The 12,705-nt window shown below is 31.7% G+C and overlaps 3 protein-coding genes across 3 annotated transcripts; 1 reads left to right on the top strand and 2 right to left on the bottom strand.

Moving 5' to 3' along the window:
* Window positions 1-1,007: 1,007 nt before the first annotated feature.
* Window positions 1,008-2,987, bottom strand: LOC100500574 (uncharacterized). Its single transcript, NM_001249364.2, has 2 exons — window positions 2,927-2,987; window positions 1,008-1,693 (listed from the first exon to the last, which is right to left on the bottom strand). The coding sequence occupies exon 2, from the start codon at window positions 1,657-1,659 to the stop codon at window positions 1,375-1,377; it is 285 nt and encodes a 94-aa protein (NP_001236293.1). The 5' UTR covers window positions 1,660-1,693; window positions 2,927-2,987; the 3' UTR covers window positions 1,008-1,374.
* A 1,508-nt stretch (window positions 2,988-4,495) lies between these two features.
* Window positions 4,496-6,963, bottom strand: LOC100792577 (uncharacterized). The gene is made up of 2 exons (XM_003547067.5): window positions 5,986-6,963; window positions 4,496-5,561 (listed from the first exon to the last, which is right to left on the bottom strand). Exons 1-2 carry the CDS (start codon window positions 6,500-6,502, stop codon window positions 4,882-4,884), a joined length of 1,197 nt encoding a protein of 398 aa, XP_003547115.3. The 5' UTR covers window positions 6,503-6,963; the 3' UTR covers window positions 4,496-4,881.
* A 3,174-nt stretch (window positions 6,964-10,137) lies between these two features.
* LOC100792050 (uncharacterized) lies at window positions 10,138-11,872 on the top strand. The gene is made up of 3 exons (XM_003547066.5): window positions 10,138-10,374; window positions 10,462-10,667; window positions 11,437-11,872. The coding sequence occupies exons 1-3, from the start codon at window positions 10,276-10,278 to the stop codon at window positions 11,657-11,659; spliced, it is 528 nt and encodes a 175-aa protein (XP_003547114.1). The 5' UTR covers window positions 10,138-10,275; the 3' UTR covers window positions 11,660-11,872.
* Window positions 11,873-12,705: the final 833 nt, after the last annotated feature.

The following is a 12,705-nucleotide window of genomic DNA, read 5'->3' as shown; positions in this document are numbered from 1 at the left end:
TTTAAGGTATTGGACAACTTTTTATTTTATATGTTATTTGATGAATGTACAATACATAAATTTGTTCTACGGGATAACTGTACTATATAATTTACCAAGTTATAAAATTTGGGTTTTTTGTCCTATCCCATGATATTTATTTTGTCCTTTGCCGCAGCGATTTTTACAAATTTGTAATGTCCTATCCCCCAAGCTTTAATGTGTTTAATTTGATTAATCCATGGACAAATTATTCTCACTCTTCCACCTGTGTTCTCAAGTTGGATGGCCACTGGCCCATCGGCTAACTTTGTTTTGTTTCACATCACTTCGTATTTACTATTCCTTTCTTATATCCGTCATTAATGATCTATATCACCTTCATGTTACAACAGTCAGCAACTCCAATCATAACCGGCCTCCCTCTCTTATATACCCTTTACTTTATTCATTCTTATTTTTGGGTCATAAAGTATTGTTGGATTTGAATTTCAAATAGAAAATCACAATTTGGACAAACTGTGAGACACGAGCTTTTACTCAAATTTGAGACTAACTCAACGATACCCAAACACGCATTGCAATCTGCCAAGTGCCAACCAAGGGTGTTGATTTCTGTTATGGAAAACACTTCGGAGTACTTAACGGATGCATCCCACAACGGACAAATCCCAAGTAGGAGTTCTTAATTCCCCTGCTAGTTTAAAGTTCTATTTAAAGCGTAAGGCAATATTTGCATTAAAAAAAAAAACACCCACACATGCCAAATTTTTAGTTTGGCTCTTACGCTAATGCCTAGTTAAAAATGTGAAAAATCATTTGGTATGTTTTTTTTTTTTTACAGAATTATTTGGTATGTTAAAAACAGTTACAATGCAAATAATATTCTCGACTTTACCTGTTTGGCAATAGAATTTTTGTATTTCATAGTTAATTAAAGCAAGTGTAGTGATCATATACCGTGATCAAGCAGAGTATTACTCATTGCGATAATTATTTAGATTAAACCCAATCAGCAATACACAATACAATATAAATTCAGAAAAGAATAGAAAAGGTCCCCAGGTCGTATTAGACCATCAGATGAATATAACAAATATAAGGCTTGGAGCCGCCCATAATTTACACATAAGCAGAGACTCAAACTTCATTTAGCAACTAAGATGCCCAAAAATTTATCTCAATGAAGCAATCACTAAAATTAACATGATGTATCTAACAAATTGCTTTCTACATGTATTCTACATTTTGGCCCACAAATACCAAGATAAATAGTATGTATACAAATCACAGTCACACTGATACTGTAGCCAGAGACTATATTTGGATTTCATGTCACCTATACTCAGGCACAAAATAAAGAAAAAAATTTTCTTGTAATAATATTTTGAAATATCAAAGAATCTTCAGTTTACCCTTGGCCACAGAATCCTTAACAAGCTCCATATGGCATGAAGCTTTCTGGGCTCCAGTCAACCCGGAACAGGTGCCACTGGCCCCTAAAGTGACAGCAAAGTAAAGATAAACAGTGCAGAGGAGAGTTAGCAGAACAAGAGCAGATAAGAGGAAGCGATGCCTCTGAAAAAGTGTGGACCAACTACCCAGTTCATCCTTTGTAAACTGCCTCCTGAAAGATGGAGACTTGAGACGAGGAGAAGTCAGAATGGAGTCAAGAACCATGGCTTCAATATCAACCTTTTTCAAACCCCTGAAGCTGTACATTGTGCAAAAATACCAGTCAAGTTGTGATTCTATTTGAATGCTATGTAAGGCTTAAATTATGACATATCAATTTTGCAATTTCAATCCCACCCTTCCCTGTCATTTCCCTCTTAGTCTTTATACACAATCATGCATACATAATTGAACATATTTTTGGCTTCCAGAAAAAATAATATTGCCATTGGATCAATTTCTGTTACTAGACGACTAGGAAAGGTGAAAAACACTTAAAATTATGACCAGATATCAGTTCAGAATCTACAAGGAAAGTCTTAGTCTTCCCTCAAACAAAATTTAGTCTCTCATGCCTAATAATCCTTCAAAAGGAGTAAGTGCCATTACACAGACAGTATCTCAAAATCAAGCCACGAGTGCAAATTCAGAGATGCCAAATGCAAAACTTGCAGGGTTATAAAAAAAAATGGTCCACCACCATGATTTTGGCATGCTGAGGTCTTTGGAGTCTCTACAACCGAATTCAGTAATTTACGTTGATTTTAAATCAATTTTACAAATGCTAATCCAAACACATACTAATTGTGGCCGCAATGGCCACATTTGTCTGCAATTTCCCACAATGTCAAGGATTGGAACAACTGTGACCACGATCTAACTTCAAACCTTGAAAACCCTCAACAACATACTAACCTCACAAAACTTTTCACTAAACAGAAAATTGGCATATTCAAGATTCAACTCTAACTACAGAGACAATAAAAAATCTACACTAAAACAGCAAAAATCCCAAATCAACAAGATCGGCCCTTTTACTCAAATTTCAGCAAGAAATGCTACTTTAAAACAAAAAAGAAACGTAGATCTTTTTTCTTGTCGGAAAAAATAGGAAAAACAAGCTGCTGCGAAAATAAAAAGTTAAGTTCATTTCTCAAAATATTATATATCTGTAAGTATTCACAGGATATGACAGCCAATTGCAAGAAGGTGTCATGTGTAGGGTTACATAATTGACAATTAATTCCCGAATTGATCCAATCTTATGAAAATTCAAAAGAAAAAAGAGTGAGTGTGTATCCGATTTAGTTTTCACTCAAACAAAAGAAGCTTTTTAGAATCGTGAAGTAATTACAACTAATCATAATAGGCAAAATGTGATGAGCAGAGCAAGATTAATTTGAGAATTGATGTTGCGAAAGATGAAAGAAGCCCTAGATCCAACGATATGAAAGAAAGATAAAGACATGAAAATAATAATAATAATACATACCCTTCCCCTTCGCCTTTGAAGAGATCGCGAGACGTGATGAGACACTTGCCGCACAATATGTGAAACAAACGCAAGCGAATTGCTTTCCTTATAAAGTTCGCTCAATACGCGTATACAACTCACACTCCCCTTTATTATCTTTATTATCATGAATGTACGGTACTAACTAAATCTCTTCAAGTTTGAAATAATATTCTTGATTTGGTTCCTTTTTCGTGTGTTTCATCTCTTTGTCGTGTTACTGCCTCTTTAATTAAGGACAGATTAATAAGATTAAGTTTATGCATAGATAAGCACACATGTTATATTAGAGAGACTTTTGATCTTATATATTTAATATAATTTATATTTTTCAAAAAAAAACTAATCTGTGTTCTTTTATTTTGTCCTTTCGATTTTCAAAAGGCCACCCAAACCATGGTGCGTTCTTTTTTTTTTCTTTTTTAGTGAGACTCAAATTACCATTATTAGCAGCATAAGGCGTCCAGGTCCAACTCGCCGATTTTTTTGTTGGAAGACATTGATACATGTATTAATTTGAGGGACCATATAATATAATTTCGAGTCATGGTCAGGTCAACAAAACAAAGATACTCAGAGGTCCCTCTCATTAAATTGAATCATTGGGCTTGACTTCCTAACACGCATTTATGTATGTTGAACCTACTCACTCACTCCTCTTGTTAGCCCAATTAAACCTCACAGTGGACCTTTAAAACTCTTGAATGGACCCAAAAATATCTAGAGATCATTCTTTTGAACCAAAATATTTGAACTACACCTTGCCACTACCTCCTAAAATTAATGAAGGGACCCGTTGCTAGTGAATTAATGTTAATGACTAGTGGGCATTTTTCTACTTTAAATATTTCATTAATATCTATTATTGCTTTCATCTCTCTTTCTATAAATTTATATTACATATCATATATATGTTGCTCTCTCCTTCTCTCTTTAGGTGTCATTTAGAGTATAGGGGTCCACCAATCTTTTTGCTTTAGGATAGAGTAACGGTTGGTGAATATCTTTTTGCTCTAAACAATATGATATCATGTTTGTTTGCGCGCTTGTTATGCATGTCTGTTGACTTTTTTGACATCCAATTCAAAGTTTACACAGCAGCTACAAAGAGTAGCTTCAATTGGACGTGGATAACCTCATTAAAAAATATGAACCAAACATGCAATGAGACTCTCTGAAATATGCATAAGCACAATATAAACACCTCGTAACACTTTATCACTAAGAGCGTGTTTGTTGACATGTTGTTAGATGCAGCTGACAGCATTCCAAGGTATCCTCGTGTGAGAAACAAGAATTTGTTGCTTTTGGTTGAATCTGGGTTTGAGTGTTGGAAATAATTCAAGTTCTACATTGGCTAAAAGTAATCCCATATTAAAATATATAAGGGAGAGACAACCCTCCCCCTCCCCCTCCCCCTCACCCCTTGAGTCCCGGAAGTGCTTTGCGTGACGAAGTGTGTTGAAAATAATCCATTAGGCTTCATTATACATTCTAAGATTGAGCAACCCGGAATGGAAATACAAACATGCTATAACACTCTAAGCATCAAATATCAATCTCATTTCTTAAACAAGAGGTAGAAAATCGAGTGGCTCGAGCCAACCTGAGTTCAAACCTACCGAGACATAGTATAAAAGTAGGCAATGTCAAGCTGGTCTAAAATTTGTTCAAGCTGAGATTATTTTTACCTAGTCTGGCCATATACCAGACCAATGGCCTAACGGGCTAAATTAGCTTAAATTAGAAATAAAATTTTAAAACATATTTAATATATGATTGCTTCTTGCTTGCAACAGCTAAAAATACTGCAAGTCCAACTGGCTAGAATAGAATGTTGTGCAGAGTTTGAATTGATGTTTCATCTATACATGACGAGCATGCAAATAAAAATATGAAAGCTCTAAAATATTTGAGAAGAATCACAACTCTACTTATGCTTGAGCTGAACCTCCTAAAATCCTCCTAACCTTGTCTGTTTGATGTTTGTAGATCACCACAAAGCATGGGAGAAGGGCTTTGGGATTTAACACGTAGAGTTCCTCAGCATCTGAAGAATGACCATTTATTTTTTCTGCCAATGAATCAAACTCTGAATCAACCCTTTCTTCTTCAAGAGGACTATGAATTTTCCCAGCTATTACTCTGCACACTATGACAGACTTTCTAGGAAATGGCCTCTCATGGGATGTCATGATGGAAATGGATTCAAAGGCTTTCCCACTTGTGGAAGTGGTGTAAACCCCCAATGCACCATGGAATTCCTTGTTGGTGGAGAAGCCATTTCGCAGGATTTGACATATGCCACAATAGTCTAAAGTGCACAGGCTAGAACTGTTTGTGCCAAGAGAGCATGCAATAGTTGTGCCATGGAACCTTAAAAGCTCATTTCCATCAGCCACACAACGTGGATGCTTCTTCTGTAGTTTGTCAGCGTTATCCTTCACCTTTTCTCTATATTCCTCAAAGCAAGCAAAGGTTTTTGGTACATTCAGAACCTTTAAAATGCAATCAATCTGCCCCAACATGTTTTCCGAATTAATAATAGAGCTTGTTCCACTTCCACATATTGTTTCTATTATCTGTCTAGATGAATCTTCTTCAAGTTCAGTGACTGCAAAACAATAGATATGAAAGCTTACATAAATCACATGTTAATTGCAACAAAGCCCCTAAGAAACTCTCCCTGATATGCATAAATTTCTGATCAAGGGTCTCACAACAGTTGCAGCAGCAATTGGGTTAATACTTGGGGAAAGTATATTCAGTTAATTAAGATGAACAACTTTAGAACCTCTTTCCTTCCATTCTTTATTCTTTGATCTGAAGTATATTGAATCCCCCTCCCTCAAGGTTTTATTTCTCACTTCTGAGGGAAAGAAAGCCTAAAATTCTTTGAACAATTTATTTAGCAAAGACATGGCAAAGAAAAGTTTATGGCAACACTGACTGAATCATAACATGATGAAAGCTAAAGCAGAAGCACTTTAAAACTCAGACATTTCAGTTTCACTAGGAAAATATTAGCCTGTTATTACCTGAATGCTGGGAGATATGGTGTGCTTCTACAGCATCAAGATTTTTCATTTTCTTGCGACATTTATGACATGTCAATGTGGAACAACCATCAGAATCCATCTGAACCAACGCCCTTGTGTTGGAGGAAACATTTGCTTCATTGTAATCAACAGGATATGTCATTGTTATTTTTGAAGATGTAGCTGACCTTCGTGTTCTATGAGAACCTTCCGAACCTTTATTGCCGTTATTGCTTTGAGGACAAGGACAACATCGACAAGTTCCATTGTTTGAGCTGTCGAGAACAATTTCATGGGTTATGGGACTAGTGATGTCAATGTCCCCTCTATAACTTAGTGATTTTTTTAAGTGCTTCTTGCTTCCTTGGATGAAATCTTTGGTATTTGAACTCTCTAGATTACTTGACTTTGTTCTCTGATTACCTTTTTGCTGCCTAGTAATCTTTGGATCATGAACTTGATTTGGCTGTGGTTTGCATTGAAGTGTCTTCTTGAGAGAAACCCAAGCCTCAAGCATTCTGTGTCTCCCTTTTCCTTATGGTCTTAAAGGATGCTTCAAAAGGCTTTGAGAGAAGAAATGTATAGAATATAATGTTTCCCACGTACCAAACCATTCCAAATTCCAATTCCAAAAGAAAGAAAATAATCAAGGAATCTAGTCCCTCAACTATACAGTTCCTTCATAAACCATTCCAAACCATTCCAAATGCAAGCTGTTTTTTCCTTACAGAAAAATTCCATTTACGCATTACACTGATTTCATTAATTGAGTTGGCATAAACTTGATAATTTGATTTTGAAGACTTATAATGAGTTTAGAATCTCAATTTATTATTCTTGATCCAAGCAATCTCCAAGAAAGTTTATATCATTTAAGGTTGTTTGATCTTTTGAACAAACAAACAACCCATGAGGAAACACTACAAGGGACCACAATCATCCAATTATTCCAAATAAAAATAAAAATAATACTGTGAGCTGAGATTGAAATTGAATTAATCAACAAGGAAATGTAAGCAGGTGACAACATCATATAATAAAATAATGAATAATCAAATAAACAATTTTTTATGGTGCTTTCACAACTCTCAGAAATTTATTAACAATTTTATCTCAAAAGTCTGTAGTCTGTGCATTAGCTTCACGCAAACAGTTTGAATTCTTTGGACCATTTCCTTTTTTAATTAATTATTTGTGTAGCAATGATTAAGACTAATTCCCTTATCGATGATTGGAAAGAAAAAGCATAAATTATTCTTTTGGGTCATAAAAATTTATAAATTTGTATAGCGACTACAGCCTTTGGTGATGTCCGCATTCTAGATTGTCTTCAATTTTAACAGTATTCAATGATGATTTGTAGCTCTGAAATACAAAGTAGGATGATTACTAAATAGTTAATCAAGTATTTCCGGAATCGCAATTCCATCATATATATTTCTTATTTCAATTATTAAATTATGATATAAGTTACCTTTTTAATATTTATCAAATTACTTATGTTATAAGTTATCTTAATAATGAGATATGTATCTCTTTTAATATATAGTATTAGAATTAATTGTGATTCAAATTACCTTTTTTAATTGAAATTTAAATTAATGATGACACAAGCTACTTTTTTAATTACAATTGAATTAGTTATGATACAAATTAGAATCATAATCAATTAGGTTACTATTAAAAATATAATTTGTATAATAATTAATTCAATTACTGTTATAAATAGTAACTTCAATCGTAATTAATTCAATTTCAATATAAAAAAAGTAAGTTGTATCATAATCATTTAATTTTTAATTACTATTAAAAGGTATTTTTTAAAAATTAATTGCACACCCGAATTATATTTCTTTGGGAATCCGAGTGAGCCAACATTCTCAATTGCATCAAACCTCAAATAAGATGATGATGCCAGGAAACCATGTTGGTCACTGCTCCATCTAATTCATTAGTTTTGCTAAAAAGGATTCAATCAGGTCAGACCTCAACACATTATAAAGTTGACCTTTGCTGAGGTACGTAGGTGATACTGAGTGAACAACCCCGGTTCATTAAGCAACATTTACTTAACGTTTTCAATAACCAAATACAAATTCTTATATCATGAAGAAAAAGGAGGAGAGAGATACCCGAAAGAAATTCTGATTGACTCATTGTTTTTAAAATCTGAGGGTCAAATCAATTATTGATTCATTCAAATTAAATTATATAGTTCGATTTTTATTGCATAAAATCATAGATTGGTGGGGGATCTTTCTTAGTAGAGTTAATCTTGAGTCATGACATGAATAACTTTTATTTGAAATAAAATTATCTCTCTTTTAAAAATCGAATAACTTGCAATCCTTATTTAAAAAAGAAAGTAAAATCAAGCTTATGACCATACACTTGATTTTAAACTCTGACATTTTGTTTGATTTCAACGAATAAAAAAAATACACTTGATTTTAATTCAGTTACGTGACTAAATGGTAAACTTAATTCATGTTAACCAATCAAAATAATCATTTGACTATTAATATATTTTCTTTCAGATCTTGATTTTTTAAAAAAAAATACAGATTGAATATTGTTTCTAGGTATCGAAGTATATATTTTTTCTAATTGGAATTATAAAGAAGATATTTATATTTAATATGTTGAAAAAAATAATGAATAATTGTTTTGGAGTTTTTTTAAATAAAGAGCACAAAGAACAAAAAAAATACAAATTAATGAAAACGTTGAGTCAAGTTTAATTCTATTGTACTAATAATTTTTTAAATAGAGATCAATTTTAAAATTGATTATCGAATTTGTTAATTTATTTAAATCTTTTTTTAGATAAATAAACCTTTATTTTTAATTAAAATTCATAATTCCTTAAATAAAATTAAATAAAAATAGCCCAATGATAAATAAAAAAATCCTAAAAACGGGTGTTTGATATGACTTATTTCGTAAATAAGTCTGACCAATCTTAAATCCAGTATGAACTAATAAGTTATAGGATTCTAACGAAGAGATTGACTTATTTCTGCGCTGATTGATATTATGTCACAAGCTAACTAAGTTGTTAGACGAAGACAAATTAGAATGTGAAATTCAAAATATGTCAACAAAATCAAATATTCTTTGCTCGAACGTAGATAAAACCATGAAAGGGCACGCTCTGTAATATGCAGAAAAAATTCTAATAGCAAGTAAAGAATAATTCTCTCAAAAATTTATTATATTAAAAACGCAATATGTTATAAATCAAATAGATAATAAGTACATAATTATTTTAAAAATAAATTTATCTTATGAGTCTTATCTACCTTGAGCATAATAATTTGAAACGCAATAAAGGGCACAGGTGAAATGGTTCCTTTGAGGCAACACTTGTTTCATTTAAAGATTAAGGTTCAGTTGGCCTTTAGAAAACCCTAAGTTAAACGTTTTCTATATGTTTCATTACTTATAAAACCTTACATCGTTTAGAAGTTGAGACGATACATAGTTTATAAATAATCTTTTCTCTCAACCCACTAAAGCATTTCTTAGTAAGGATAAAATTGAGACGGTCAACTGAACACTTAAACTGACAAAACCTCGAATACAGAAAATTCTAACATTATCTGGAAACTTGAGATTAAAACATTAGTATTAGAAGATTAGTCTGTGTCATTCTTGCCCCTTAACCTCAATTGGAAGGTTTGTTCCATTAGTAGTAAAGTTTCATATCGTTTAGGAGTTGAGATGACAGGTGACTTGTTATCCTGTTGTTGGTAAAATACTAATTCACATTCACATGCATATCAATTATAAACGTGTTGTTGCTTTCCTGTTTTGGTAAAACAACCTTTGGAGAGGTTTATTATCTTTTATGAAAATGAACGAAATTAAAGAGACTTGTTTTCAAGTAGTAAAAAATAGAGGTTCTTTAGGAATACTTGTTGGCTGGCCGTGCTTGAAAGTCGAAACCACGTACCAATGCCTTCCCCTGTTGGTGATGTATACTCTACTTTTCGTGCCCCCAATGGAACGAATCTTGGAAAGGGAAAGACAAAAATAGAATAAAGTAGTAGTAATTGTAAAGAAAATTGCAGCTTTTACCCCAAGATCACAGATGGTCTCGCTAATAGTACATGATAATATTAATAGGCAGCAAACGTGTCCCAAACTTTATTCTTATTCCTTCATTAAGAGATATGGTAGTGCATCACTCTTAAATAGTGTTGAGCCATCAAAAAGGCACATTATTGTTCTATCACATCCTCTTCTCTTGCTTGCGCTTCTATTCTACACTGTATCAGGGGAATCATCATGACCAAAAACTATGGCTTCCTTATCTGCATACTTGTCATTGTCTTGGATATTGTTGCTGGAATACTTGGAATTGAGGCAGAAATAGCTCAAAACAAGGTACTCATCTAATTAGACAAGCTTCATTAATTAATAATGTTGTGAACATTAACATTAACGGGTCTCTAATGTTTTTTTAATAAACAGGAGAAGCACATGTGGGTGTGGATATTTGAGTGTAGGTACCCAAGCTATCAAGCTTTCAAGCTAGGATTGGCAGCTGCCACATTCTTGGCACTTGCTCATGTAATTGCTAACTTGCTTGGCGGATGCATTTGTGTTTGGTCTAAAGAACAATACCTATCCGCCACAGCAAATAGGAAATTAGCAGTGGCTTTTCTAATTTTCTCGTGGTAAGCCTTTTACGTACTTGCTTAATATATATTCACCCTAAACTTTATGAATTCACGCACGCTAGCTTCTTAATTTGCTTCTCGACATTAAGTTTATGTTTCTTTTGTTACAGATGAAATATATAATTATTTATCTGTGTTTCTCTAGTATTTAGGAATTAGGACAGTTAAGCATATCGTGTTACGTTATGCATGATTTCAGTAGTTTAGAGTTCAATCATTAACGTGCTCATTCTTCTTATAAAAGGTTAAATTTCAGCCTAAAGTAAAAAGAGTTATTATATTAATTAGACTTAAATATTTTTTTAGTTCTTTCAATTTAGTGTATATTTTTTTGTTTTTTATCTTTGTAAAAAATAAGTTTTATTCCTTGTAAATTATATTTTATTTTTTGTCCTTAAAATAATTTTAGTTTTTCCAACTTTAGACCCTTTAAGGCACAAAAATTACAAAAATAAAAAAAAATTAAAATCTTAAGGACTAAAATTAAAAAATATAAATTTACTAAAACTAAAAATTAACGGAAAAAATTTTAGAAGAACCAAAATTAAAAAAAAAATCTGACTTACAGCAACTAAAAAAAATAAAATTACAAGCACCAAAATAAAATAAAATAAAAAAGTACGAATGAACTAAATTTATATTTAAGCCATTCATTTAATGGATTAAATTTTTGGAGGCCATCTTGATATATCCTTTTAAGTTCATATATTTGGATTAGTTATAATTTAAATGAATAATGGCTTCATCCTATAGGCTTTCTTTGCAGGGTGGTGTTAGCCGTTGCATTGTCCATGCTCATGATAGGCACATTAGCAAACTCAAGATCCAGAAAATCTTGTGGCATGTTTAGCCGTCATTTCCTATCCATAGGAGGCATTCTGTGTTTCATCCACGGATTGTTCACTGTTCCCTATTACGTTTCTGCCACAGCTACCAAAAGGGATGAAAAGAGGCCTGAAAATGCCAGCCACACACTTGATCATCTCTAGTTAATTTCCAAAATCAAAATACTAATTGCTAAGTGTACATTTTTTTATGTCCTTTTATGTTTAACTAATTACACAAATTGTTTGACTGAATGGAGAGGTCCATTTTTAACTGATGTACAAACAATTAATGTTAAAGTAATTAGCAGGAGGCAAAAATATCAATTTTCATTTCCCAAGTTGGCAACAGAGAGACAATAAAAAAAACAATTTTGTATCTTCCTCGGCATGTTGTTAATGTTGTTAATTGTGATATAATTTATCTTTTTATTTAAATTTAAATTAAAGATGACACAATTTATTGTTTTCAACTGTAATCAAATTAATTAATTGTGATATAAATTAGTATTCTAATTAATTCAATTACTATTATTAAATATAATTTATATAATAATTAATTTGATTATTTTTATAAATGGTAACATCTATCTAATTAATTTAATTTTAATTAACAATGATCATCTATATAATACTAATAATTACTATAAAAAATGATACATTATATCTTAATTAATTTAATTTTGATTTTAAAAAAATAATTTATATCACAATCAATTTGATTACTTTTTAAAAAATTGTAACTTATATATATAATTAATTAAAAAACTGTAAAAAATATATGACTTAAAGATGATTTTGTTGTGTAAAATGGAAATAAAAAAATACATTACAAAAGCATGATGTCATTGATAAAATGCATGATAAGATAATGTTTTCGTTGTATATTTTTTTGCACTCCTTAACGATGTAAATATGATTTCATTATATATTTTGTTAATGGAATCATGTTTTCCTAAAAATTATTTTTTCATAATAATTATTTTTTAAAAGCATACGAGAATGTAAATAGTAAAAGTGGGTGAGAAAAACAATTCCCTCTCCGTGATTTCTCCTTAAGCGCACTTCTATAACGACGTAAAGATGTTATCCAATTAAAAAAAAAACGTTTCTCTTTCCATATTAACATTAAGAGCATTTCTAATGATACAATCAAAATGAAATTATCTAATTCATTTTTACTGAGTCTTATTATTTCATGTTAATTTTAA

This window comes from Glycine max, chromosome 15, assembly GCF_000004515.6.
Source record: "Glycine max cultivar Williams 82 chromosome 15, Glycine_max_v4.0, whole genome shotgun sequence".
Taxonomy (NCBI): Eukaryota; Viridiplantae; Streptophyta; class Magnoliopsida; order Fabales; family Fabaceae; genus Glycine; species Glycine max.
The sequence above is the reverse complement of the archived record's forward strand: the minus strand, read 5'-3'. Positions and strand labels throughout refer to the sequence as shown.

Excerpts from the sequence above, each read along its gene's own strand:
- LOC100500574 (NM_001249364.2), bottom strand. The coding sequence starts at position 1,659 with ATGGTTCTTGACTCCATTCTGACTTCTCCTCGTCTCAAGTCTCCATCT.
- LOC100792577 (XM_003547067.5), bottom strand. The coding sequence starts at position 6,502 with ATGCTTGAGGCTTGGGTTTCTCTCAAGAAGACACTTCAATGCAAACCA. Across the intron at positions 5,562-5,985 it reads CCATATCTCCCAGCATTCAG|TCACTGAACTTGAAGAAGAT; the intron begins GTAATAACAGGC and ends ATTGTTTTGCAG.
- LOC100792050 (XM_003547066.5), top strand. The coding sequence starts at position 10,276 with ATGACCAAAAACTATGGCTTCCTTATCTGCATACTTGTCATTGTCTTG. Across the intron at positions 10,375-10,461 it reads CAGAAATAGCTCAAAACAAG|GAGAAGCACATGTGGGTGTG; the intron begins GTACTCATCTAA and ends TTTAATAAACAG. Across the intron at positions 10,668-11,436 it reads GCTTTTCTAATTTTCTCGTG|GGTGGTGTTAGCCGTTGCAT; the intron begins GTAAGCCTTTTA and ends CTTTCTTTGCAG.